The sequence below is a fragment of the Otolemur garnettii genome, unplaced genomic scaffold (genome assembly GCF_000181295.1).
Source record: "Otolemur garnettii isolate 467f Iridium unplaced genomic scaffold, OtoGar3 scaffold00006, whole genome shotgun sequence".
In the NCBI taxonomy this organism is placed as follows: Eukaryota; Metazoa; Chordata; class Mammalia; order Primates; family Galagidae; genus Otolemur; species Otolemur garnettii.
Genome location: NW_003852401.1, coordinates 26,625,989 through 26,650,936, shown reverse-complemented (window position 1 = coordinate 26,650,936; position 24,948 = coordinate 26,625,989). Strand labels below are relative to the sequence as shown.

General features: G+C 43.4%; 1 protein-coding gene across 1 annotated transcript in view; it reads right to left on the bottom strand.

Annotated features, from left to right (window-relative positions):
* Positions 1-2,827: 2,827 nt before the first annotated feature.
* PGM5 (phosphoglucomutase 5) overlaps positions 2,828-24,948 on the bottom strand; it is a 170,457-nt gene continuing 148,336 nt past the window's right edge. The window contains exon 11 of the mRNA XM_003782926.1: positions 2,828-4,305. Coding sequence (XP_003782974.1) covers positions 4,216-4,305 — 90 coding nt within the window. The 3' untranslated portion in view covers positions 2,828-4,215. The remainder of the gene's footprint in view (positions 4,306-24,948) is intronic.

Below are 24,948 nucleotides of genomic sequence, written 5' to 3'. Positions count from 1 at the left end.
CTTCCTTTCCCCCACTCCCCTCCCTCCTCCCCTCTCTCTCTGCTCTCCCCTTTCCCCACCCCTCGCCACCGTGTCATTAATTGTCCTCATATCAAAAGAGTTCTAAGGGGAAAAAAAAAAAACAACAAAACTCACCAGTGCTTTTACTGACACTTCCATCCATCCTTCAAGATTCCACTTACATGTGTTGTCTTTGATGAGACATTGCCCCAGCTCACCTACATTGCAGGGTACTTACTATGTGCTAAAAGATGATCATGACAGGGATTAATAATTGAGGTCTTCGCTGTGTTCCATAAAGTCCCACGACAACCCAACTGACTCACATACCAAGGGTGCTGTCAACTGCATGAGCTCTTTCTCCTGAGGACTCCAGCAGGCTGGAGAGGAACAGGCATTCTGCTAAGCTCTGCTGCCTCAGATAATCTCTCGCTGGTAGTAACTGTTGAAGGGCCAAAGGCTGATTTACTGGTGGTTACATCACTTCCAAAAGCACACGGTTTCTCAGACTCTTCTATACCCAGGAATGGAAATCTCCCCAAGGCAGATGTCTGAGATGTCCACGTCCCTGTGCTTTAAGAACATCCAGTGCATAATCCCCCCAGAATGCAGCCACCTTGTTACGCCATTCCTGGCTCCTACAGGCGCCTTGTAACTTCCTCACACCTGCCATGGCGAAGTAAATCCCTATGCCTTACGCTGACCCATAGTGGCCAACCAGAGTCCCCATACCATTACTCCTGTCCTGGCTTGGAGCAGCCGACAGCCCAATGTGCCACCATGAGAGGGCCCATCCACCTGAAGCTTCCTGTTTCCTGTCAAGCCCGTCGGCCTATAACGCCATTCCATAGCAACACTTTGTCCCACCAACCCTGGGGCTATGTGCTGCACTCGCATTAGGAAGCTTCAATAAATGATTATTGATTATTGATTGATTAAATGATTATTAAAATGACCTCATTTTAATAATGGTTCCACCCATGTTCAAGGACACTAAATTCAAGAGTCCTGACTGGGACGAAATCACTTTTTATTTTGGGGCACTGGCTGACACCTGGCGAAACATGTACTATCATCCTTGGCCCTCTCCCACTAAATGACTCCCTGGCACATATACACAGACGTTTCCAAACACACCCTGGGTAAGTGGCACTACGTTATGTAGAGACAGTGTTGCTTACCATTTCTCTGGAGGCACATGGTGTAGTAAGGGAAACTGTCACTAACAGTAGGTCCCCAGAGTGGCCCCGACAACCCCCACACTCCAGCCATAGTTTCCTCCAGGACTGACGCTGTGGGTCCCACAAATTTCTCGGACCCCTCAAATCACTGACTCTTAAAAACTAGCGACTAGAGCACCATCTTTAAGAACATAAAAGAACACGATGTGGGAAAGAGTGACTTCTTGCCTTTCACCTGTGCTGAGAATTAGACAGGAGAACATACGTGTACGGTTCAGCAGGATGAGCTTGGAGGTTACGTAAGGCACAAATAATACCTAGACAATGGGAACTGGGGCAGAGACAGGCTGTGCACTAAAGCTGCTGAAGGACCTTCCCTTGGCAACATAGCTGAGAAAAAGCTCTGTGAATACAGGGAGCGTGCACCTAATTCTTTCTGTGGTTGGGCCCAAGCCTTTGTTCTGCAGACAGCCCTGCATCTGCTTCAACTCCCCCAGTCACACGAGACCCAGGCAAGCCTCCTCTCCAGCCATCCCAGCTCCTGACTCTGAGTCTTTCTTGTTTCATTTGCCCCTGGTGAAACTGTATCAGTGGTTACAAATCTCAAGAAATTCAGCTCTTGGGAAGACCCACTTAGTATCTAGCATTCCACCATCTCTAAGTTAATCGCTCCTCTCTGTATATTCCCACAGCCCATTGTCTATGCTTGCGCTGTGACATTTGCGTCTGCCTGAATATTTGTGTATATTTGTCGGAGCCTCCTATTCCTGATGTATAAACTCCTAAGAGCAGGAATAACATTTTATCCACTTCCCTGTCACATCGAATACAGAACTCTGCCAGATGAGTTGCTCTCAAATGATGTTTGCTGAATGAGTGAATGAATGAATCGATGGATGAATGGGTAAATATAGATTGGGCTATTGAGCACACCTGACTGTATCAAAATAAACAGAATTTTTAAGTGAGGGCTAATTTACATTTGAACTTAAAAGTGAAAGAAGATTAAAAGTTCTGCAACTTTAGAAAAAAAATAAATACAGTGAAACCTCCCTACCTTGACCATCTCCTTAAGTTGACCTAATTTTCATAGACCGGACATGCACCACATGTAATCAATAGAAGTTCCTTAGGTTGATCACCTCCATTATGTTGAGCAGTTTGTTACAATCCCTGTGTGGTCACCTTACAGAGGTTCTACTGTATTTTCTTACCTAGAACTAATATGCTTAAGAATCCATCTGATTATCCTGACCAACACATCCATGATTAATGAATGGAGGGCTGGTTTGTCATGGACCCCCACTTAAGAGATGAGAACCAAAGCTCTAAGGCAAATTTTATTCCACTGGGATAAATTTCATAACTGGTGCTTTAGAATCTCAGCTCAAAGCCACTTTCCTATTACTCTGAAATAAAGACAGTTACAATGAAAGATGCCAGTTCAGTGTCTGCTGACTCCCAAAGGCAGTTCTCAGTAATTCACCTTCTTTGTTTCATTTATTTAATACCATTTCCCAGGTTATAACAGTGAAAAATAGCCCTTGAGAGTATTCTGAAAGGCAGATTTATCAGTATAGGTGATCCCCACTGACGTTTCTCAAAAGGATAGACAAAAAAATGAACAGAACTCCACAATCCTTGGATAAGGTTGAAATAAGGAATTTTTTTTTTTATTGGCTACTAAATGTCATAGCAAGTTTGTGACAGAAGCTTAGACAGAAAATGGAAACAAATACCTTCCTGGGAATGTTTCCTTGCTTGCACTAGCCTTGACTACAGCAATAATGCATTGCTTAACAGTCAAAGTGCACCAGGTCATCTCCACAAATGGCAGGATAAGTGAGTGTGCCGTTCCCAAGGAAGCAAAACAGATGCAAACAGGTCCCACGCACCCAGTGTCCTGGCTGGGTAGGAACGAGGCTGCTAGAGCTGCAATATCCCTTTCCCAAGCAAAGAAAGTCATTTGTGCCCCTCTACCTTCCAGCAGGGGTCCCTGCCCTCCCCTCCATCTCATCAGGCATAGACCACCAGTAATATTCTCTTCCGGCAACCACTTCATTTCCTTCTTTCACAGTGTTTCATTCTCTCCTTGGACAGTCACTATAAGTAAGATCAGAACCATGGCCAAACGAGTGCATTCAAATAGGTCCTTACTGAAAAAGGCAGAGAGTTCTCAGACCTAGTGGTATTTCTGTCCTCTCGGGAGCATTTGTATAAACCCATGTCTCAACTTACATGATGCCATCAAGGAAGGAGCCCCTCCCCAATTTTAAGCATTCATTTGCAGAGTCTTATCAAGAAACTTCTCCCCACCTGCACAATGAATGGCTGGAAGTGAAGGAAGGCAGCTGGTTTAATAGCTAAAAATCGTTATTATTTATAAAATAAGAGAGAAAAACATCCTTTGATATGTTCTGTTGGAAGTGTGCCATTGTGATCTGTAGAAAGCTTTAGAAGACATGAGAGAAGGTGGCACAGGAATGCTGGGAGGAGATGGGGAAGGTTGGGCTGTCAAATGGTTGGTGGGAGCCAGGTGGGCTATTAGTTCTAAAACCTTCCTTCATTGCAGACCTGCCCTAGGAGAAGAGCTGAATCCTCCTCTGTGCTGAGGAGTGTCATCTTCTGCCTGTCCAGGGGTACCTAGGCCTCAAGGTCAGTTTCAATCTCTCACTGTACTCTCTTTCATTATCTCAGAACCTATTCTTCCATGGCACCAATGATCCACAGATTAACAGTGTCCTAGCCCACTTATTCTTTCTCAAAAGGGGAAGGTCCTTTGTGCGATGAACTATAGTTAGCAAGTGATAGTGCAGCTTTAACAGACCACTAAAGACCCTGTTGCATTTGGAGGAACTGGTCAAAATCAAAACAAAACGGATTTTTTTTCCTACCCACCCCCCCTTCCCCCCAAAGCAAAAATCTTTTGTTTTATCCAAAGTCATAAGAGGCACAAACAGGTAGCAAGAAGGCATTGGTGAAGCATCTCCCGCCGAGCGCTCTCTTTGGCCCTGGTGAGGGATCTTTCTTCCCTTCAGGTGATGACAGTAGGTCCCCTGCGGCCAGTTCTCTCATGAATCTGGGATATTTTCAGTGCAATGGCTATGAGAGGGCTCAGGACTGCCTGGAAAGGGAGAAAGAAAAACTGTGAGCAAGGCAATTAGGAGACAAGGTGGGGCCTTGTGATGGGTTTCTATTGCCTGCATGGGGGTTCAAATTCTAATTTGCTGCTTACAGACACAGTCCTTGTGGGCAGGACACCTGCCCTCTCTCAACCTCTGCTTCCTCCTTCTCAAAGGAGATTGGAATGGACAGTGTAGAGGAGTAAGGGAAGAAGATGATCTCCAAGGTCTTAGCTAGCTCCAAAGGAAATTTATCTCACATAGGAGAGTGTGCAGCCCAACTACCAGAACATGAAAACATTTTATGAAGAAAGCACTGTGATAATAGGAAGTTCAGAAAACCCCCAGTCTTCCCCTGCTATACTTGTCCCCAGTTGCACCCCACACAGACATACACATGCAACTTGAGGATAAAAGCTCATTCTCTGTCTTAAGACCAGGAGTCGGCTCGGCGCCTGTGGCTCAAGCAGCTAATGCGCCAGCCACATACACCTAAGGTGGCGGGTTCAAATCCCCAGCCCGGGCCCGCCAAACAACAATGATGGCAGCAACTAAAAAATGGCCGGGCGTTGTGGTGGGCGCCTGTGGTCCCAGCTACTTGGGAGGCCGAGGCAGGAGACTCGCTTGAGCCGAGGAGTTGGAGGTTGCTGTGAGTGTGATGCCATGGCACTCTACCCAGGGGGATAGCTTGAGGCTCTGTCTCAAAAAAAAAAAGACCAGGAGTCAAAGAATATATCAACATACAACTAGATAGAAGAAATAGTTCTTATGTTTGACAGCAGACCAGGGGACCACCTTCAGCAATGATATTATATATACTTGAAAGTTAACTAGAAGGGAGGACACGAAATAATACCAATCAATGCTCAAATGATGGATACCCTGACTTGATCATTTCACTTTTATGCATGTAGCCAGCACATGTATCCCATAAATATGTAAATTATAATGTATCAATAAAAGAGAATAAAAGAACTCCAATCCTGATGTTTCAGAGACGACCAGCCAATCCATCAATGAATGCTGCAGAAATAACAAATCATTTCTCCCGATCACACAACACTGTGGCCTCTGAGGCACCTCAGTTGTCACTGGGGGCAGGGTGGGGGGAATCGGGACTTTCGAGGCCTAAGGAATAGATTCTTGGAAAGGTGATGGACACAAATAAGAATCACTTCTTGCTTAGTGACTCATAGGTGAAGAATCACTTCTTGCTTAGTGACTCATAGGATGAAGGCATTGTTTCCCAAAGTGTGGAGCACACACCAGTCACTGTGATTCTAGATGGACGTGGTATTATTAGGAAACAGTGAGAAAGTCAGGCTATTTCCCATTCTTCTTCAATCCTGCTGATTTCATGAAGGAGACATTCTGCTTGCTGCCAGTCTTTTATACACGTTAGCCAAGACAGCTTATGTCTCATTCAAAAGTTACTTAGCTAGAAGGTAATGTCACTGCATGTTTTTACTGAATTCATGTTTATAGTGCTTCAAGTGAAGCTCCTGTTTTTATGGATAATAATGTGCTTTTTCTTCCTTGAATGTATGAACACAGTCACGTCTCGCTTAATGAAGAGGACACTTCCTGAGAAATGTGTCGTTAGGCAATTTGCATGAGCATCGTAGAGTGTACTCACAGAAACCTAGATGACATAGGTGTATTTGGGGGGAGGGAGTGGGACACGGTCTTACCCGGGCTAGAATACAGTGGCTGTGATCACAGCTCACTATAGCTCTGAACTCCTGGACTCAAGTGATCCTCTCACATCAGCTTCCCAAGTACCTAGGACTATAGGCCATGTGACACCACACGTGGCTAATTTTTCTTATTTGTTTTAAAGACAGGGTCTCTCTTTGTTGTCCTGGCTGGTCTCAAACTCCTGGCCTCAAGTGATCCTCTCACACTGGCCTCTCCAAGTGCTGGGATTACCGATGTGAGCTCCAGCCCAGCAGCCAGCCAAAATATTTTTACTAGTATGTATTTCTTCACATGGAAAACCAAACATCCCAGCATTATTACTGAGCAATATTTGACTTACAATGTCAATATCAGGTGCTATATATCAGGTTTTTTTTTTTTTTTTTTTGAGACAGAGCCTCAAGCTGTCCCCCTGGGTAGAGTGCCGTGGCATTACAGCTCACAGCAATCTCCAACTCCTGGGCTCAAGCGAGTCTCCTGCCTCCGCCTCCCAAGTAGCTGGGACCACAGGCGCCCGCCACAACGCCCGGCTATTTTCTGGTTGCAGCCGGCATTGTTGTTTGGCGGGTCCGGGCTGGGTTCGAACCCGCCACCTTAGGTGTACGTGGCTGACGCCTTAGCCGGTTGAGCTATAGGCGCCGAGCCATATCAGGTTTCTAGATATGCTCCATTATAATCTTACAGGACTGCCATCAGAGGTGTGGTCCTGCTGCTGACACCGTTATGTGGCTCAGGCCTCTATATATGTGCTAGGCTGAATGGCCTCACTATGAGGGCAGGAACTTTGTCCTATTCAGGGTTGAGAAAAGTGCTTCCTGCTTAGGAGACATTCAGTAAATATTTGTGGAATAAGAGAATGATGTATCAGTTTGATGGAAAGATGATGAAACATGCAGAGACTTTCGTGGACATTCACAGAGGGCATCCTGGAAAGGGGAGGGTCAGCAGCGCTGGATTTTTAACTGGCATGGGGAGGGTGAGCAGTGCTGGATTTTTAATGTCACACTTTTCTTGAATTTGAACTGGAAGATGTTGTTATTCCTGCTCACTCTCAGAGGCAAAAAGGCACAAGTATATAGGCTTTCGTCTACAGCAAGCACAGAGTTCCTGAAAAGCAGAGAAGAAAGTAGGATGCTTTAGTTTGATCCCTTCATATGCAGACAAGGACATCGAAGCCCAGAGGGAGAATGACTGACCCAGGCCGCATATCTGCTTAGCGGCTAAGCTCGGATAAGAACACAGGCTTGCCTCCTCTCCTGGTCTTTCCATCATATAATTCTACATATAAGACTTGTGAGTGAAAGGGACAGATACAGAAGACAAAACAAGTTGAGGGGACAGAGGAGAAACTGTGGGAGAGTCATCTAACTAGACAAGATAAGGCCTGCATCAGGTGAGGGGTGAGATAGGACTGATCAGCACTCTGACCAACCCCAAACAGGTGGACAGTGGGGAGAAGAGGGCTTCCCAGTTATATGGGTTATGAGACTATACTGGAAGCTCCAATGACTCTTTATGAATAAAGAAATAAGTAATAGAGACTTTAATCATTTATGTTAAGAATATAGCATCTTTTTTCTAATTCCAGTATAGTTTTTCACCAGTCAAGAGTGGGAAACCGTGAATGCTTATCTTTCTCCAAACCAAGTGGGTAATGTGTCCATTCACCGCATTGCTCTGGGGTCTTCCTCCCCCTTGTAGGCTTTGGTGGATGCCTTCTGTCCACCAATGTGAACAGGCTACAGTGGAACTGAGTCCTGCCATTAGTTCAAATTTGCACACTTTATCATAGTTTTTTTGCATTACTTTGATTTTTTTTAAAATACTACATTGCAATGTATTTCTTCATTACTGAGCATTTTGTGCCCAGCTAACTTTGCCCTAATCCTAGGCCTAAATGGGGTTTTAACATGTTAATATTCCTTGGAAAGACAAAGAGGGTTTCTCGTTATTATTATTTTTTTTTATTGTTTGGGACTCATGGAGCGTGTCAAGAATCGGGTTACACTGACCGCAGGTCCAGAGGGTTTCTCCTTTTACTCTCTTTCTCAACTTCTCTCTTGTTTTATGTTACCGTAATCCATGTAACCATGGCTTTATGTTACTGTAATTCACCTAACTAACCGAACTTCTCCCCCCGACTGGTAATAAATAGGAAAGATGTAAAAATTCTTAGCTCCATGCCTATAGCTCAGCAGCTTGGGAACCAGCCACATAGACTGGAGCTGGCAGGTTGGAACCCAGCTGGGCCTGCCAAACAAAAATGACAACTACAACCAAAAAGTAGCTGGGCATTGTGGTGGGCACCTGTAGTCCCAGCTACTTCAGAGGCTGAGGCAAGAGAATCACTTAAGCCCAAGAATTTGAGGTTGCTATGAGCTGTGATGCCACAGCACTCTACTGGTGACGTAGTGAGACTCTGTCTCAAAAAAAAAAAAAAAAAAAATCTGAGAATCACAAGACTCAGAGTAAGTAGTTAACTAACTTTTTGGAGGAAGACAAACCCTAACCAGAAATATAATCATTTATGAAGCAAGATGTGTCAAAGTTTGTGGAGGGACTCTAGCACTAGGCTAGTCTCCATGAGGAAGTGCATTCTCAGGGGCAGGGACGGAGTGGGGTCTGGAAAGTGAGCAGGTGTGGTGACAGTACTTACCATAGCTCACCTTTTGGGGCAGGCAATACAACCTGAGAATGCAGATTATCCAACGAAAGAAAATTCAGTGTCCATAAAACAGGGATTTATAACAAATGTCACCCTCCCCTCCTCCCTAGGATCAACTAACATCCACACTTCCACTATGTTTAAAACACACTGAACCTGGAATTCCCAACTCTCATTATTTCATTCAGACATTTGTTTTTAGTCAATCTACTATTTACTTAGTCTAAGGCAGTAGTTCTCCAACTGGGATATGCACCAGAATCTCCAGGAGGGTGGTTAAAATGCAGAGGCTTGGGCTCCTCCTCCTGTGTTTCTGATTCAAGAGTCTGGGGTGGGGCCCAAGAATTGGCATTTCTAACAAGTTCCCAGGATGCTGTTGGTCCAGGGACCACACTTGAAGGATGGATGAGTACTCTAAAGGATGCTGTTTATTGGCCCTGTCAAGTGTTTTGCTCCAGTCAAAGGCTGAGTGGCTTCCTCCTTTTAGTCACATGATCCCACCCCTGGCTGCTGCTGATTGGACAGCAGTGACCCTCTTCACTACAGGCAGCCAATCTACACCCTGGCTAGAGACTTCTACACTACTGCCTGAGGCAAAAACTTCACCTCCCTGATTGGGTTCTATCCTTTGGGGATTTGAACCTGTTAAGTAGAGAAAAAACAGGCAGTTAGCAATGAGAACTAAACCATGAGATTATAATTAACTAACCAAGAAGGCATATAAGACTCTTGTTAATCCAGGGTTATGAGAAAGTAGAGACTCTTGAGAAAAAACTATAAGAAAGCAGAATGAAACCAGGAGAAGAATTAAAGAGAGTGGAAGGAAATAATAACAGAGTTGGTAGAAAGAAAAGAATGGCATGAATGCCAACAATCCCTAAAGTAAAGGTTCATGAACTTCCGCTAGGAGGGCCTGAGTTGGTGACTTTGCTGTCCCAGGTCTAGTCTCTGAGACTTGGCTCTACAACAGACTCCACTCTCAGATTTCTTGAGCTAACTGTGGTCTCTTTGTGTATTAAAGTAAATTAAAAATTTGAAACAAATTATAATAAAATTAAATCACATTCATAAGATAAATACCCAAAGTTATATTTTTCTTAGGTCATTTCAAGGAATCATCATTGCCTGGCTTTGTACTACTAATGAGAAAAAGCCCCTTTTCCTTAAAAGACTAAGTTTCTTGCAAACCAAAATTAACTTCCTCACCATGCCAGTTCATGGTGCTGCCTTAACCTTATTGCTATGAGCAGATCCCACCAAGGTCACCGTCAGCTGGGCCGGAAGTCTTCTTTGGTGAATCTTTCTCCCTTCCACACATGTCCATGCAGTTGTCAAACCCTCTAATCACATTGTCTCACTGGTTCTCCACCCATTCTCTCCTTCTCTTCCCCACTGTTTAACATAGTCCCTTATCACCACTGGCCTGTAGGTCTCTGCTATGTGTCCTCAGCCTCAACTTGAAAGAGACTTGTTTATGTGATCTCTCAAGGTAAAAGTTTTAGGTGGCTTCCCCAAGGTTATGGTCAGCCACTTTGAGCCTGACTGTCAGGTTCTTGACATTTGGATTTTACCTTTTATGGTAGGTAGAATAATCGTCTCCTAAAGATACCAGATCCTAATCCCCAGAACTTGCAAATATTCTCTTATTTGGGGAAAAAGTGGGGGGCTATAGATGTGATTAAAGATCTTGCAGTGAGGAAATTATCCTGGATTATCCTGATAGTCCCTAAATGCAATCAGAGTTATATATAAGGGAAAGTCAGAGGCAGGTCATATACAGAGAGAGAGGAGAAGGTCATGTGAAAGCAGAAGTAGAGATGGGAGTGATGTGGCCACAAGCCAAGGAATGGCTGCAGCCACCAGAAAGGAGCTGGAAGTGCCAAGAAAGACCCTCTTCTAGGTCCAAAGGGAGTGTAACCCTGCCAACACCTTGATTTCTAGACTCTTAAACTCTGAAAGCATACATTCTTGTTGTTTTAAGGCCCCCAGGATGTAGTAATTTCTTATAGCCATAAGAAATGAGTACGCCTTTCCTTTCTACTCTTCCTCTCCAATCTCCTGCCTCTCTCTCCTGCTCCTATATACCCTCTAAGCCAGGCATCCTCAAACTATGGCCCATGGGCCACATGGAGCCCGCCTAGGACATTTATCCAGCCTGCTGGGTATTTTTGCAGCCGCTGCCTGTCCTGCTTAGCAGCTGACTCATCCCGGGGCCCACAGTCTGGCCCTCCAAAGGTCTGAGGGACAGTGAACTGTCCCCCTGTTTAAAAAGTTTGAGGACCCCAGCCAAAGCTGTGGCAGGCCCTCCCACCTGCATTTCTATATACATTATTCTTTCTGCTTTGAATGATCTTATAATCTCATCCTCTGCCAAGATCTCCATTGTGAAATCTGATACCCATGCCACCTAAGTGGGATCTCTCCATTCTCTGAGTCCCCATTTGTTTCTCTGTTAATTCCTGTTTCTTTTTTTCTTTCTTGAATTATAGGAACTTATGGGGAGATTTCCTCCTTCTCCACCACACTCCAACTAAACTCTAAACTTGTAAGTCTTTGTTTCCTTTACAACATGTGTCTTGCCCATAGGAAATGTTCAAAGTAACAAAGGGTGGGTTTAGACTATTATGTCACAGGGTGAATTATCGCATGTTTATGGCATTCAGGTGATCTACTGAGGAACCACCTTGCACTTTGCACCCACTTCCTCCAGAAGATTCATCCTGATTCATCAGGAGGAGGTGAAGCCATCCATCCATTCCACCACTTGCCTCCCTCTCAATCTACCTTTATTCACCTCATCACCTGGTCAGGCTTAATAGACATGTGGGTGGTTCCAGTTGAGCGACAAAGTGCTAACGTGGAGAAGGGGCTGGAATGACGGCTTCATGACTCCAGAGCTGGAGAAGAGGAAAGCTGTCTAATCCAAGGATAAAGTAAAAGGGAAAGGATAGTGAGTTCTCAGAATGGTGGGAACCTGAGACTCCTTGGATGCAGTACTGGATGGTCTGTGGGCAGTGGACTCACTGGATGGTCTGTGGGCAGTGTTGAGGACCACTGCAGAAAAGACCCTGTGCTCATGTCCAGGATAGCACAGCACAGGTGGTGGGGGTCATGCTCAATGGTGGCATTGCTGAGCAGTAAGAAACATCACTGCAATAGCAGCTACAGAGACTCCCACTCTGCCCCAGGATAGCATGAGCCTCCCCCTTGCCTCCTACCCATCTGGTCTGTCTTAAATGATCAGCAAGAAGACAGAAAGCCCCAGATGGCCACTACTAAGCCTCCTACCAACTCAGACAGGGGTGGCTGAGCTAGAGGTTGCTTGATTCATGTGAGATAGAAATGTGACATTTCTTACATCCCAAAAGTCATGAAGTAATTCATACCTGTTATAATTATAAATTGGAGTCATCCTTTGGCTTCACTTCTAATGTATCTTAGTGTTGGAGACAGTTTCTGATTACACTGCCCTTCAAATCCTGAACACTCATGCAATGTAATAGAGAGAGCCAAGTACAACGATCTGTAACCAACAGGCCAGGTCACTTTATAAGGCCGCTGCCCAACAGAGTGAATGGGTGTGCGAATCCATCCCAAGATGCCCTTGCCAAGCAGAAGTCCCAGAAGGGGCTGCCTCTTCCCAGAAAAATGTGCCCTCATTCTACAAAGATGTCACCAGCATCCTTTGTCCCTTGCTTTCCTGCTGCAGGTGGCTTTTCCTAATTTACACAGAAGTGTCCTACAGGCTAGATGCTGCTAGTTTACAGTAGCCCAGATTCTAGGTAGCAAAGATGATTGGCTATTTTAAATCTATTTGATTTGGGAAGTTATAAAAGAGAAGGATTACTGAAAACAAAATCGAATACATTTTTGCTAATAAAAATGAAGTGAAATGCTACACATTGCGGACAAACTGATCTTCATTACAGTGCACACAGCTAGTCCTAACTGTAATCCTTTTTCATGCCACAGATCCACCTGCCTCCTAATGGACCACCTAATCCACCTAATGGACCTAAATTAGACAAAACAGACAACATGAAAAATGACTATAGGTACATCTGAATTTAGAGCCCAACATTGAGAGAATCCATCTGCCTTGTCAATATTAGAAAAACAGGCCTTCCCAAAAGCTTTCTTCTGAGAGGGAAGAAAGCTATTCCAAGATGGAGGTAGATGAAATAATCCCAAAGAGGTTCAAAACTAAGCTAGCAAACCTAAGCTAGCATGTGGGAATGCAGTGACCAGAAACCAGACTGGCCAGGCAGGCTTAGCCTCCGTTCCCTCCACCTTTGTAATGGGAGTTGGGATTGTAGTTGGTGAAGAGTGGCATTCAGATCACAAATCCAAAATGAACTAGAAGAGTCACAAAGCCAACCTTCCTACTTATTCAACTGTGAGCCCCAAATGGATCCATACCATGTGGGGATAGAGGGGAGAGAGCAGGCCTGCTGGCCAATACCCACAGTGCAGCTGAAAGGCACGAGGCCGAATCTCTGAGCCCTGTCACTGTCCTGCCACACCCTGCAAACCAGGGGCACAGAACTGCTTCTCTACTCAAGTTTTCCCTTTACATCTCTTCTCTTTCTCTCTCCCTCCCTCTCCCCACCTTCTACCACAGAAACTGTTGCAAAAGGTTGGGGAATTCCTAACTAGTTCGGATCCCCATCCCCCCAAATGTCCCTTTCATGTCTTCATATTTATCTGCCTTGGATATAACCATACTGGCCTTCAAAAGTTTCTTTCACGTGGAATGCACTTGCTATTTTAAAGGGAAACCAATATCTCCCTCTAACCCTTTCAAAATTGCTTACAGAAATGTAACTGCAAGATTAAAACCAGAGGTTAAAAATACAAAAGCACCATTGCCCCTCCAGTGTGTGTTATTCAAAGAATTTTCTCTCCATTTGCCTCTTTTTTTCTCCTTCTTTGTTTTCCAAAAGATTTTGGAAGCCAGAAGCAAGGTGATGGGTCCTCAATGTCTTTTTTTTCCCTTTAAACTGGGTTCCTTTGGTAAGAACAGAGGGGATTCAGCTTGCCTTTCTGTTTATGGAGCCTGGCTTCTTAGAGATGAATTAAAAGGATCAACAGAAGTCTCCCAAAGACTGGTTAGCAGGTTGCTACCTGAGGCCAGGTAAGAACCACCTGGGGATACCGGTGGTGGGTTCCAGTCACGGGGAGGCTGCTTCACTCCATCTATAGCTCAAGCAGGGAATGTACAGCAGTCAAGCTCTCAAACCAATTCTGTTGCAAACTCAGGTCTGAGGGCCCCTCTCATAAAGTGTGGTGCTTCTCACCCTAGAACAGGCAGGCAATACAGGGCAGTGGTTACAGCCACAGACTCTAACACTGAACTGTATTGGATCAAATCCTGCCTCTGCCCTTTTTGAACTGTGCAACCTTAAGTAAGCTACCTAACTTCTCTAAGAATTAATTTCCCTTGCATGAACTAGGGAGACTTACATCATAGAGCAGATGTGAAGATTGAATGAGCTAATGGATAGGAAACAGAACCAAGCCTGACCCTGAGTGGGCATATACGCATTTGCTATTATCACAGAAACGAGAGGCTGAATTCAGCTAACATCATCTTCCACATAACCCGCAAGGGCATGCAAACTGGTGGCTCAAAGGCCTTTGCATCCACTTTATGATCCTTTATTTTGCTTGGCACATAATATAGTAGAACTTAATATAGTAAGTTGACCATTGAAGGAATTATAACAAACTGGTCAACATATAGGGGTGGTCAACATAAGGAACTAGGCCTACTGTAGTGATAGGTACATGGGGTGCATGTCCAGTCTATGAAAATTAGGTCAACTTACAGAGGTGGTCAGTGTAGGGAGTTGGTCAACTATGGAGGTTCTACTGTTTATATGTATTTTTAAATGTCAAGTTGAATGCCTTTCCATAGCACTCCAGTTCAAATCAATGATTTTTTATCATTGTAGGCCCTGCTGCTCTGTTGACCTCTATTGGGCTGCTGTATACGTTTCTGACCCCCAGGGTTTTCTGTCGGGGTGCATGCTCCACAGTCACCCTGCCTCATCTGGGAAGCTGACCACTGTTGGGCAGCAGCAGGGGCAGGTCCTGTGTGTGTTGCTGGTATGGGGGTGAACACGTACAAGGACACTCCTGAGGGGGAGGGCTTCACAGAGGGGTATGGACCAGAAAGCTCTGAATGAGCGTCCAAGTATCCTCAGGTCAAATCTTACACCTCCTCAATCTGGAAGAGCCCCTGGGTTTTACGGCCACACAGCCCTATCCATCAGAAGCTGTACCAAGAGGACGGGGCTTCCTGAGGACCAGGGACTCTCAGTAGTCATAGCTATTTCCTCAAGGAAATAGTGCTGTGAAACCATAACTGGGATGTCAGTCAGCCTCCCGTATGTCCCCAAATTGTGCTGTCTGCTGGATTTTAGAGTTTGGTTTGTATAACAGAATCGAGCACATTCACTCACTAGTGTTTTTCTGGCTTTTTTTATCTCATGACACACTTGAACCTAATTAAAACTTCCATGGCACACTTAAATTATATTAATCCAGAAAAAAGAAAAAAGAGTAAAACAAAGAATATACTTACTATGCTTGGAACTTCTTTTGAAAATAATTTAATTAATGATCTTTAAAATTTTTCAGAACACACCTAAGATCCTCCCATGGCACACTTTTTTTTTACACACTTACACACATTTACATACTTCCAAAAGATGAGTTACAATGATTTGGTTCCAAAGCCCTCTCAGGTCTAGGCTTACAACCTTATTTGATCATTGTTAGTTATTAATGCCAGTGTTAGTTATTAATGCCAGTATCTAGTTGTCCTCCTCCTCCCTAATATGGGAAGACTAAGCTTCCAGGCCTTCCCATGGTCAGGTGAGCCCCTGTGACTGTTTCTGTGCAGTTGGTTAAGAGTGGAGGCAATATAGTTAGTTTTTAGCCAAAGCACTTTTTCTCTCTCTGTACTGTGACCAGAAACATTCCAGACGCCTGTTCCATGTACACAGACCCTGGGGTAAGTATGACATGGAAGAACATACCTACCCAAGGCATGATGAATATATATAATGTGAACAAGATATAAATCTGATTATCAGTGGGTTTAGGCCACTAAGATTTTTTGCGTTACGGATTACCACAGAATTTACCCCATCCATCCTGACTGATGAAAGCATCATTCACTAATGTGAAGCAGAAAATGCTCTTTCAAAAACATTTTCCAAACCAGAAGATATGAAGACAGACAATAAGTCTTAAGACTCTATGCTGCTAAAGCTCCTTCCATTAAGAGGTTGGGGTCTACTCACCTTTCCCTTGAACTTGGCTTATGAATACTTTTACCAAGAGTTCAGGAGAACTGATGGTATGTGACTTCTGAGACTGGATCACAGGAAGCCTAGAGCAGCTAAGAAGTCTGGCCCTGCATGAGTGTGAAGAGGTCTCCAGACGATTCCAGCCCCAGTCTTTTGAGTCACTCTCAGTCTTCCTAGTTTTCCCATCTGAGACCTCAAATGTCATGGAGCAGGGTGGGGTGAGCCATGTCGTGGTGCCACGTCCAAATTTGTGGCCCACAGGACCCAGGCACGTGCTAAAATCATTGTTGTAGTGTGCCACAAAGTTTTGAGCCAGTTTGTCAAACAACAACAGCGTGCAATAACAAAAGATAAACAGTCTAAACAGTACTTTTGGCTGACATATTGCTTGACCATTCATTAAGTGGGGAAAGAAGAAGTCAAGAGCTAAATAACATAGGAGATCATGTAGTATGTGGGTTGAGTGCATGAATCAGCTGGGTCTGGGTTTAATTTCATCTTCAGCACTAACTAGTCAATATTAGCTCTCTGTTCTGTATGGTTGAAATTGGGATGCTCGTGTGAGTTTCTGCCTCACAGGGCTGCTGTAAACATGAACAATACGCGTAAAGCACGAAGCAAAGTGTCTGTCACATAGCAAATGATATTACATATTAACAGTGTAGGCAGTAAATGTTCCCAGTCAGTTTTATTTATTTGTCTTATTTTATTTATTTTTGTTAGACAGAGTCCCACTATGTTGCCCTTAGTACAGTGCTGTGGCATCACAGCTCACAACCACCTCTAACTCTTGGGTTTAAGGGATTCTCTTGCCTCAGCCTCCCAAGTAGCTGGGACTACGGGTGCCTACCACAATGCCTGTAGTTGTCATTGTTGTTTAGTTGGCCCAGGCTGAGTTCAAACACACCAACCTCCATGTATGTGGCCAGCGCCATAACCACTGTGCTATGGGTGCCGAGCCTCCCAGTTTTAAATCAGGATTTTTCACTGCCTGATTATTTACAGGCATCAGAACAATTCTCAGACATAGAGAAATCTGTTTGGCTGGCTTTTTTTCTCTGTGGACCAACAAACAGACTCCAGATCTGAAGGCTATACCCTGTGTGCTCCTAAATTGTCACTAAGGATTATTTGAAAGTGGTCCTTGAAAATTAGGTGTTAATGAGCATGGAAGAGATCTTTTTCATATCATCATATATTGGGGGGGGGGGGCGGTCCTCCTTCTCCATGTATTTCACAGCTGACAACAGCTCTCAGAAACAGGCTCTCACAGTGGTGACAGGCAGGCAGACATAGGAACAGCATGGCCCATCGCATCACTCCCAGCCCTGCATTCACGGCTCTGTCACTGAAAGCCGCCAGGAGGCCTCATCCAGGGAGGCATGCAGCATGCACAGCTGAACATCAAATACACCCCAGTCTTGCCTAAGCAGACTTGGGAGCCCCCTAAAAAATGTTCTGTTTCTTGGCTGGGATTAGGTCACAGGCAATACAGTTGGCTCTACAGCAAGACAGCAGATCAATCCAGAGCAAGGAAACCCTTTCTCTTGTCCCCATCTATAATTTGTCCCTTGGGTTCTGAAGTTTTGATTCTTCATTAGCAAGTTTTCATAGCTGACACCAAGTGCCCACTATGTGTCAAGCACTATTCCATATTCATGCATTGAGTTACTCCTTATACTAGTTCAGAAAGCAGGTGGCATTGTCCCCCATTTGACAGAAGAAGGAACTCAGACTCTGGGCATTTACATAACTTCCTCAAAGTCACAGGGCAAACAGGTAGCAAAGCTGAGCTTGGAACCCAGTAATCACTGTGATTTTAATTCCAAACCTGGGTTGGATCACACCACCCTACACTGCCCTTATTCTGGGGGAATAGTTTTCATTTTTTGAAGGTTGAAAAAATTTGTCAAAGGGTCAAAAGTTTCTCTTTACGAGGTGCACTATTTGAAAATGACCTGTTTAAGAATTGTAAAATGTAACACAGGGAACACTCACATTATATGTAACACTGCTTGCTGCCTGTACTTTATTTGCTTTCTAAATGAATCCATCAAGTTGTCTTCCCCGGTTAGCAAAAACTACAGTCAGCACAAACAGCCCAGGTTGAGATTTTCCTTTAACAATATTGAGATTAAAGGCCTTCGCTCTGATTTCTTTATGAGATTAAAGGTCTTCCCTTTGATTTCTTATTTGCAGAATTTTTATCATGAATGAACGTGGCATTTTATTAAATGCTATTTGTGTCCATTTTGTTTTTATACCCTAATTTAGTTGCTCTCGTGATAATAGTTTTATTTCATTCCTCAGTATATAGTTAATTTTTATACATGTTCCCTCTAGCATGAAAAGAATTTTTTTTCCTTTTTGAAGCAGAATCTCATTCTGTTGCCTTGGGTAGAGTGCCCTGGTGTGATAGCTCATAGCAATTTCAAAATCTTGGGCTCCAGCAATCCTCCTGCCTCAGCCTCCCAAGTAGCTGGGACTATAGGCACCTGCCACAATGCCCAGCTACTTTTTCTATTTTAGGGAGAGATGGGGTCTCACTCTTGCTCAGGCTGGTCTCAAACTCCTGAGCTCAAGCAATCTGCCAGCCTCCCAAAGTGCTAGGATTACAGGTGTGAGCTATCTTGCCTGGCTGTAAAGAATGTATATGTTGTTGTTTGGTGTAATATTTATACATGTCCATTAAGTCAGTATGTTAACTATGTTGTTTAAATATTCTATATACTTACCAGGTGCTGTGTCTACTTATCCTAATAATTACTAAGAGGGAGTATGAAAATACTCTAGGATGATTGTGGATGTCTATATTTTCTTATGTTTTTGTCATTATTTTGCTTTATCAATTTAAAATTTTTATGTCTGTTGGGGGGAATTAAATCTTTTATAACTTTATAGAGTTCCTTTTTAGAGTTAGCCATGTTTTCGATTTTAAAGTCTACTTTATTTGAACACAGTAGAATTTGGGGTTGGTTCTTATTTGTAGAAATCTTTTCATAATTTTTCAACTTTCAAGCTTTCTGCATTTTTATGTTAAAGATTTATCTTTTATAGTGAGCTTATCATTGTCTCTCTTTTTAAAATCTAGACAGTCTCTCTTTCCTGGAATACATAGTTCACTTACATTTTATGTAATAACCAATAAATCTGACTTTAAAACTTTCATCTTACATGCTTTCTCCTTGACCTGTTTTTCTTTCTCTTCTTAGACTGATTTTTTTCTAAGTTTCTATGTTTTCCTCTCAGACAGGAAGTTATATCATTTTCTTCTACTTTTTTATGGTTACCTAGAAATTATAAGAAGCCTTGACCTTCATCAAAGTCTAATATTTATGCATTACTTTCCTCCAATATATTCAAGGATCTTAATCATAATCTCATGGTACTTACAGTTATCGTGGCTATTTCAATTTTCTATATAATGGACTGGGGTACATTATAGCACATAGCAAGATTATATGCCAGATTGAAGATGGGCACCCTGGTTTCTCTATTTTATTTTTCATAGGTGGGTGAGCACTCCTATATCCTTTTTTTAATGACACACAGAATAATACCCTAGTGAAACTCTGGAGCCAGAGTCTAGGTACAAATACTAGTTATACTGCTTAGAAACACTAGGCTATTCAAATTCTCAGGGCTGAAGTTTTCTCCCGTGTAAACCATGGATGGACAGCGTGAGTACCTGTAGCATTAGACTGTGCAGAGAATGAGGCATTCCACACACAAAACATACAGGATTCTGCCAAGCCCAGAGGCAGACAAGTACCTCATACATGCTAATGAACACTATTGTCATCATCACTATTTGAAGAAGGACTCCTGGCTTGCTAGAAAAGTAGGGTAGAAGTGAGTGGATTAGCCTTGCAGTCCCAACAGGCTGACCTTTGACAGACAGACAACAGCCCCTCTGGCTTCAGCTTCTTTGTACACAAAACAAAGTTCATATTCTTTTTTTCTGATGAAAGATAAAATGAAAACATCAGACTGAGCGTTCTCTGCTTTTTGAGTGAAAGACACCCAAAGCCACTCAAATAAGAGGCAGCATCCGTCTGCGTCAGCGAGCTGCTCTGGGCCTAGGAAAGCCAGCCTTCCTTTTCGTTTGTGCGCACTGGGGCCCCATAAATCCAGCTAGAGAGAATACAGTTGGATAAGACAGTGCTGAAATCAGAAGGGACAGACGTCACAGCATTCAGAACACATTCCTTCAGGGTGGATCAGTTTCCAAAGCAGTTAGCAAGGCCTGTACGTTGAGTACAGTTAGCACGGATGGCCCCATTGAGCAAAGATGAGTAGCAGAGTGGAGTAGCAGAAGCAACCTGGCAGGGAGCCCCTGCCGTGAGGGCCACCTGAGTCTTAGGGAGGAGACAGCACTCAGGAGAGTCATTACCATCAGGTACTAAAAAGACGGAAGGAGCCCTCTACACAAAGACGGATTCATCCCTGTGATAGGAAGACTATCAGTGGAATTTGTGGATGCTTAATACCCATTATATGAGTGCAGTTTTGACAAAGGAACGTGTTCTTTTATGATCTCTGCCTTTAAGACTCAGCTGCCCCATAACCTAATCCTTAAGAGTTTTAAATAATTGACCTTTTCCTAATAATTAAAGTTTCACTAGACTGTCTACCCATGATTTTAGCAAAACTTCATGTCTTGGCAAAATCAAATTAGAAATTTTTTTACTTCATTGGTGAGTTATTCCACAACTCTCAGCTCAGTGAGTAGGAAGAAAACAGTCTAAGGCTGTGGAGTTGATCCCGAGGGAGACTTCCAGGAGGTGAGAAGTGAAACTGATTTTCTTGTTTCTTTTTGTTTGTTTGTTAACTGACCTGAGAAGCGGGGATAGATCATGAAGAAGGTTGGAATATATTTCTGGGTTATTTTCTGCATGTTTTGTAATTTGCAAAAAGGGGGAGGGAAAAGCAGAGGCCAGTTACCCTATAAATGCAGCCTGTTGGTTTTGCTATTAGAGGGTTTTATCGGGTCTGGAGGGAAAGTCAATCCTGTTAAGCAGAGGTACAAATAAGCTTCCCCAAGATCAGCTGTTGCAGTATTTTTCATACTTCAGTGTGGACCCAGATCACCTGAAGAGCTTGTTAAAATGCAGAATCTAAGTTAGTTGGTCTGGGTTGGGGCCTGCCATTCTGCATGTCCGAGCAGCAACTGCCTGATGCTAAAGCTGCTGGTCCGAGAACTACCCTCTGGGTAGCAAAAGTATAAAGCGCTGTTAGTTACTGCATAAAATATACCTGCTTTTAAACTTTTCTTTTCTTTCTTTCTTTCTTTCTTTCTTTTTTTTTTTTTTTTTTTTTTTATGGAGGGGAGGGGTCTGGCTATGTTGCTTAGGCTGGTCTCAATGTCTGGCCTTAAGGGATCTTTCCACTTCAGCCTCTCAAAAGTGTTGGGATTACCGGCATGAACCCCAGCATCTGACCTGCTTTAAATGTCTTTTATTAAATCTTATCTGTTAAAAGGAATGTGAATTCATAGTAACTACAAATTCTAAACAATATAAGTAGATAGATAGCATTGACTCACAGTCAGTGGCTTAATTCACCAATATAGAAATAGTTACAAAGACAGTGTAAAATGTACTACTGGGAGATCTTACTATATCATCAAGAAACCTCAGCTTTTTTTTATTAACAGAACACCACACTGATGGTCCCGACTATTCCCAAGGATGTAACTAAAGCAAACAAAGAACAAAACCGACAGACTTGTTGCTTCCAGGATGGTGGTGGTGGTGGGGGTTCTTTGGAGAGTGGATCTGAGGATCACTGCTAAAGAGACTGAAATGCAATTGTGCTTGTTACCAATGCCTGGAAGCCCCATTCCCACCAGCTACCTGTCTCGGCACTCCCTGGCTTAGGGCACCTGCCCAAATAGCGCACGGGAACTTTCCACATGTTACAAGTATTCACCCAGGGTCACCTTTCTACGTCTCTCTTTCCATCTCGTTCATCCCTTACCATTTCCCCTTTTCTTCTGATATGGTGCTCCCCATCTGAAAATCATTTATTAGCAAGTGCTTTAAATAAAAACAGGAGAGGCTCTCCAACACGAAACCAAAGACCTGAAAAACGAGTTTAATTTTATGAATGCAAACATATTGTAAAATATTTTCCTTTCATGTTTGGTTGCCGTCAAACGGCTACGGGGTTCAATCTCAGAAGGTCACTGTTGAAGATTTCTAGAGATACTTGATGGTTTTTCTAAAACTATAAAATTCATCTCTACATATATACACACACATAAATACAAATGTATTATTTAGCCAAACTCATGTTGATGCATGCTTCACTGAATATAATCAGACATTGTGCATAACCTGCCATTTTCAAAAACCCCTAAGGCAAGGATCAGTCCTTGGGTCAAACCCAAGCTGGTTTAGGTACATGGGACTCTCACCCTTGGGTCACTACTTCCCTGCCTAACCAGCCACACCAGGTACCAGACAATCTGGGGATATTTCTATGCCCCAGAACCTATTGAAATTATTAAAACTAGCCAATCCTACACCTGCTTCCCCACCTTGCCATTCCCACAGAAACCCCAATAAAGGCTTTTGCCCTTATTTTCTCTTTGCTTCTTCTGCCTCCTGATCCACCCTGGTGCCTCCCCATGTGACCCTGTGCAACATAGCATGTCCCTTCCCCTTGGTAACTGTGAGTAACAAACCATCTTTCAATGCCAGACATCCCCGATCTCTGTGCCTCCTCCCACCTGAATAATAACAATGAAGCCTACATTGTAAGCCACTCTCCCTGCCTCCTCTGCCTTCCATCCCATAGCATGAAGTATACAGGTCACAGGCCCAGCCTACTGAACAATGCCTCCCATGATGGTCTCTACCAACAAACCAAATGCTCAGAAATGAAACCCAAAAAAGGAACATACAACCAGAATTTCATCAAACTCCAAAAAGGGACATACACCAGAATTTCATCAGTCTTTCATTTCTTTCCCTCCTATCCCAGGCCTATATATTCCAGCATTGGAATGTTGCTCCCCTGGAGTCTGTCAGGCCTCCCAGCATCCTGGCAGGCAAAACACAGGGGATGGGGGATGCCCTCACCTGCATCCTGAATAGGAGTTCTGATTCTGAGATTCTGACATCAAACTTAAAACCAGCCAAGACTAGACAGGAGAGCCAAAACAGCTGCCTTCTCCCCTTGACAACCAGGTCCTGTATTCCCCATGTTAATGAAGCCTGACTGTGGTGGGAAGCCCAGGTGAAGCTTCCTGCAGATGCTGGCTGATTGGATATACTAATCTAGAGCTTTCTTCTGAGGGTCACAGCCAGTCTCTATGTTCATATCATCAGTATTCATTTGTTAAGCGACAGTCTTATTTATAAGTAATGCAAATGATTACTATGCACCAAAGAAGGGCACCACTTTAAAGAAAGCCTGAATTGCCACCAGTCCATGAGACTCAGGCAGCAATGTAGCTGTGCTCTACATCTGGGCTGGAACAAAGAGGACACTGGGAAAGCCAGATTGTGCTGGGCACAGCTTGTCAAACCCATTCATCTGGCAAGAGGAGTTATGGCCAGTGACCCAGTGACCCTCTGTACTTGTGTGACCAATGCAAATTCATTCATGCTCCCTTTTCAGGCTGAGTAAACAAGAGCCAGCAAGACTCGGTGGTTTGTGGACAGAAACAGCACGGGGCTAACCAAGAGCTGGTCAAACATGCGCATCAGACACAGCAAAACAAAAACAGGGGCAACAAAAGGGAAAACAATTTGGTAAAAAGCTGATATTTAATAGCTTAGAGAAAACTGGAATGGCAACATAAGGAAAAAACTCAAAATTATGTTAATTTTCATTGTTTTTAAAATAATTTTGTTTTTATTTTGAATTATATATGGGGGAGAGCAGGGAAGGAAAATATAATTTTTTCAGGGTTTATAGTTTGTAAACCATAACCCAAACTTGACCCGAAAACCAGGATCAGGGCATGACTTTTGCCCTTCAGTGTTCTGTTCTTAAGGCCACTAGTTTCTTGGGATAAGTTGGTAACGCCAAGATATTCTAATGAGACTTGGAATAAGGGTTTCTTTTGTCTATATTACAAGAAAGGGAGATTTGAGATGGGCTGTCTACGGGATGGACATGAATGGTTTAGAGTGACAGTCACACACTTTCCCACATGTCCTAGCCCAGCCATAATGTGGGTGACCAGGTTGTCACACACTCAGCATCAGATCATAATGGTCAGCTGAGAAAAAGGCCTGTCATCAAAACTCTGAACAGCCCTAATCAGTGACAGACACTAGCCCCTGGGAGACATGGGCCAAATTCCAAACCCAGGGGAGTTTTTCACATGCTGTCACATGACTAGCCATTCCAGGAGTGTCCTCAGCTCCCAGGAAAACGCTGGACAGTAATGGCAGAGTGAGTCCACATTTCAATATCCATGAGAGAAAAAGGAGGTCTGTTTGTCCTGGGTTTTCTTTCCCAGGAAGTAAGTCATCTAAAGGAGTAAAAACATAGAAAACATATATATCTTTGCTTCTTTCCAAGTTTAATTTAATTGCATTCCAAGTGACATGAAAACACAGCTGTACTAATTCCCTTCTTCACCACTAGAGGGAACTCTAACCCACCTGACCAGAACTCCTTTCTTATTCCTGTCTTAAAAAAAATAAAAAATAAAATAAATAAAATTAAATCTATATAATCACAGAAACAAAATTTTAAGGCTGAAAAATACTTTGAAACATTATTTTTCTCAGTCCTTTCCACTTTTGCCCCTATTTTAAAATTGTTTGAATCTACGTGGTCATAGAGACTTCTGGAAAAGCACAAACTAGCTATCCTAACCCAGCGGCAGCCTTCACAGTTGAGAAATTGTTCTAACAGTCGATCTGAATTCCTTCCAGTTCAGCTTGAGTTTATTTCCTCAAATTACATATTCATTAGTTATGGAGAACAGCTGGTCATCTTTCCTT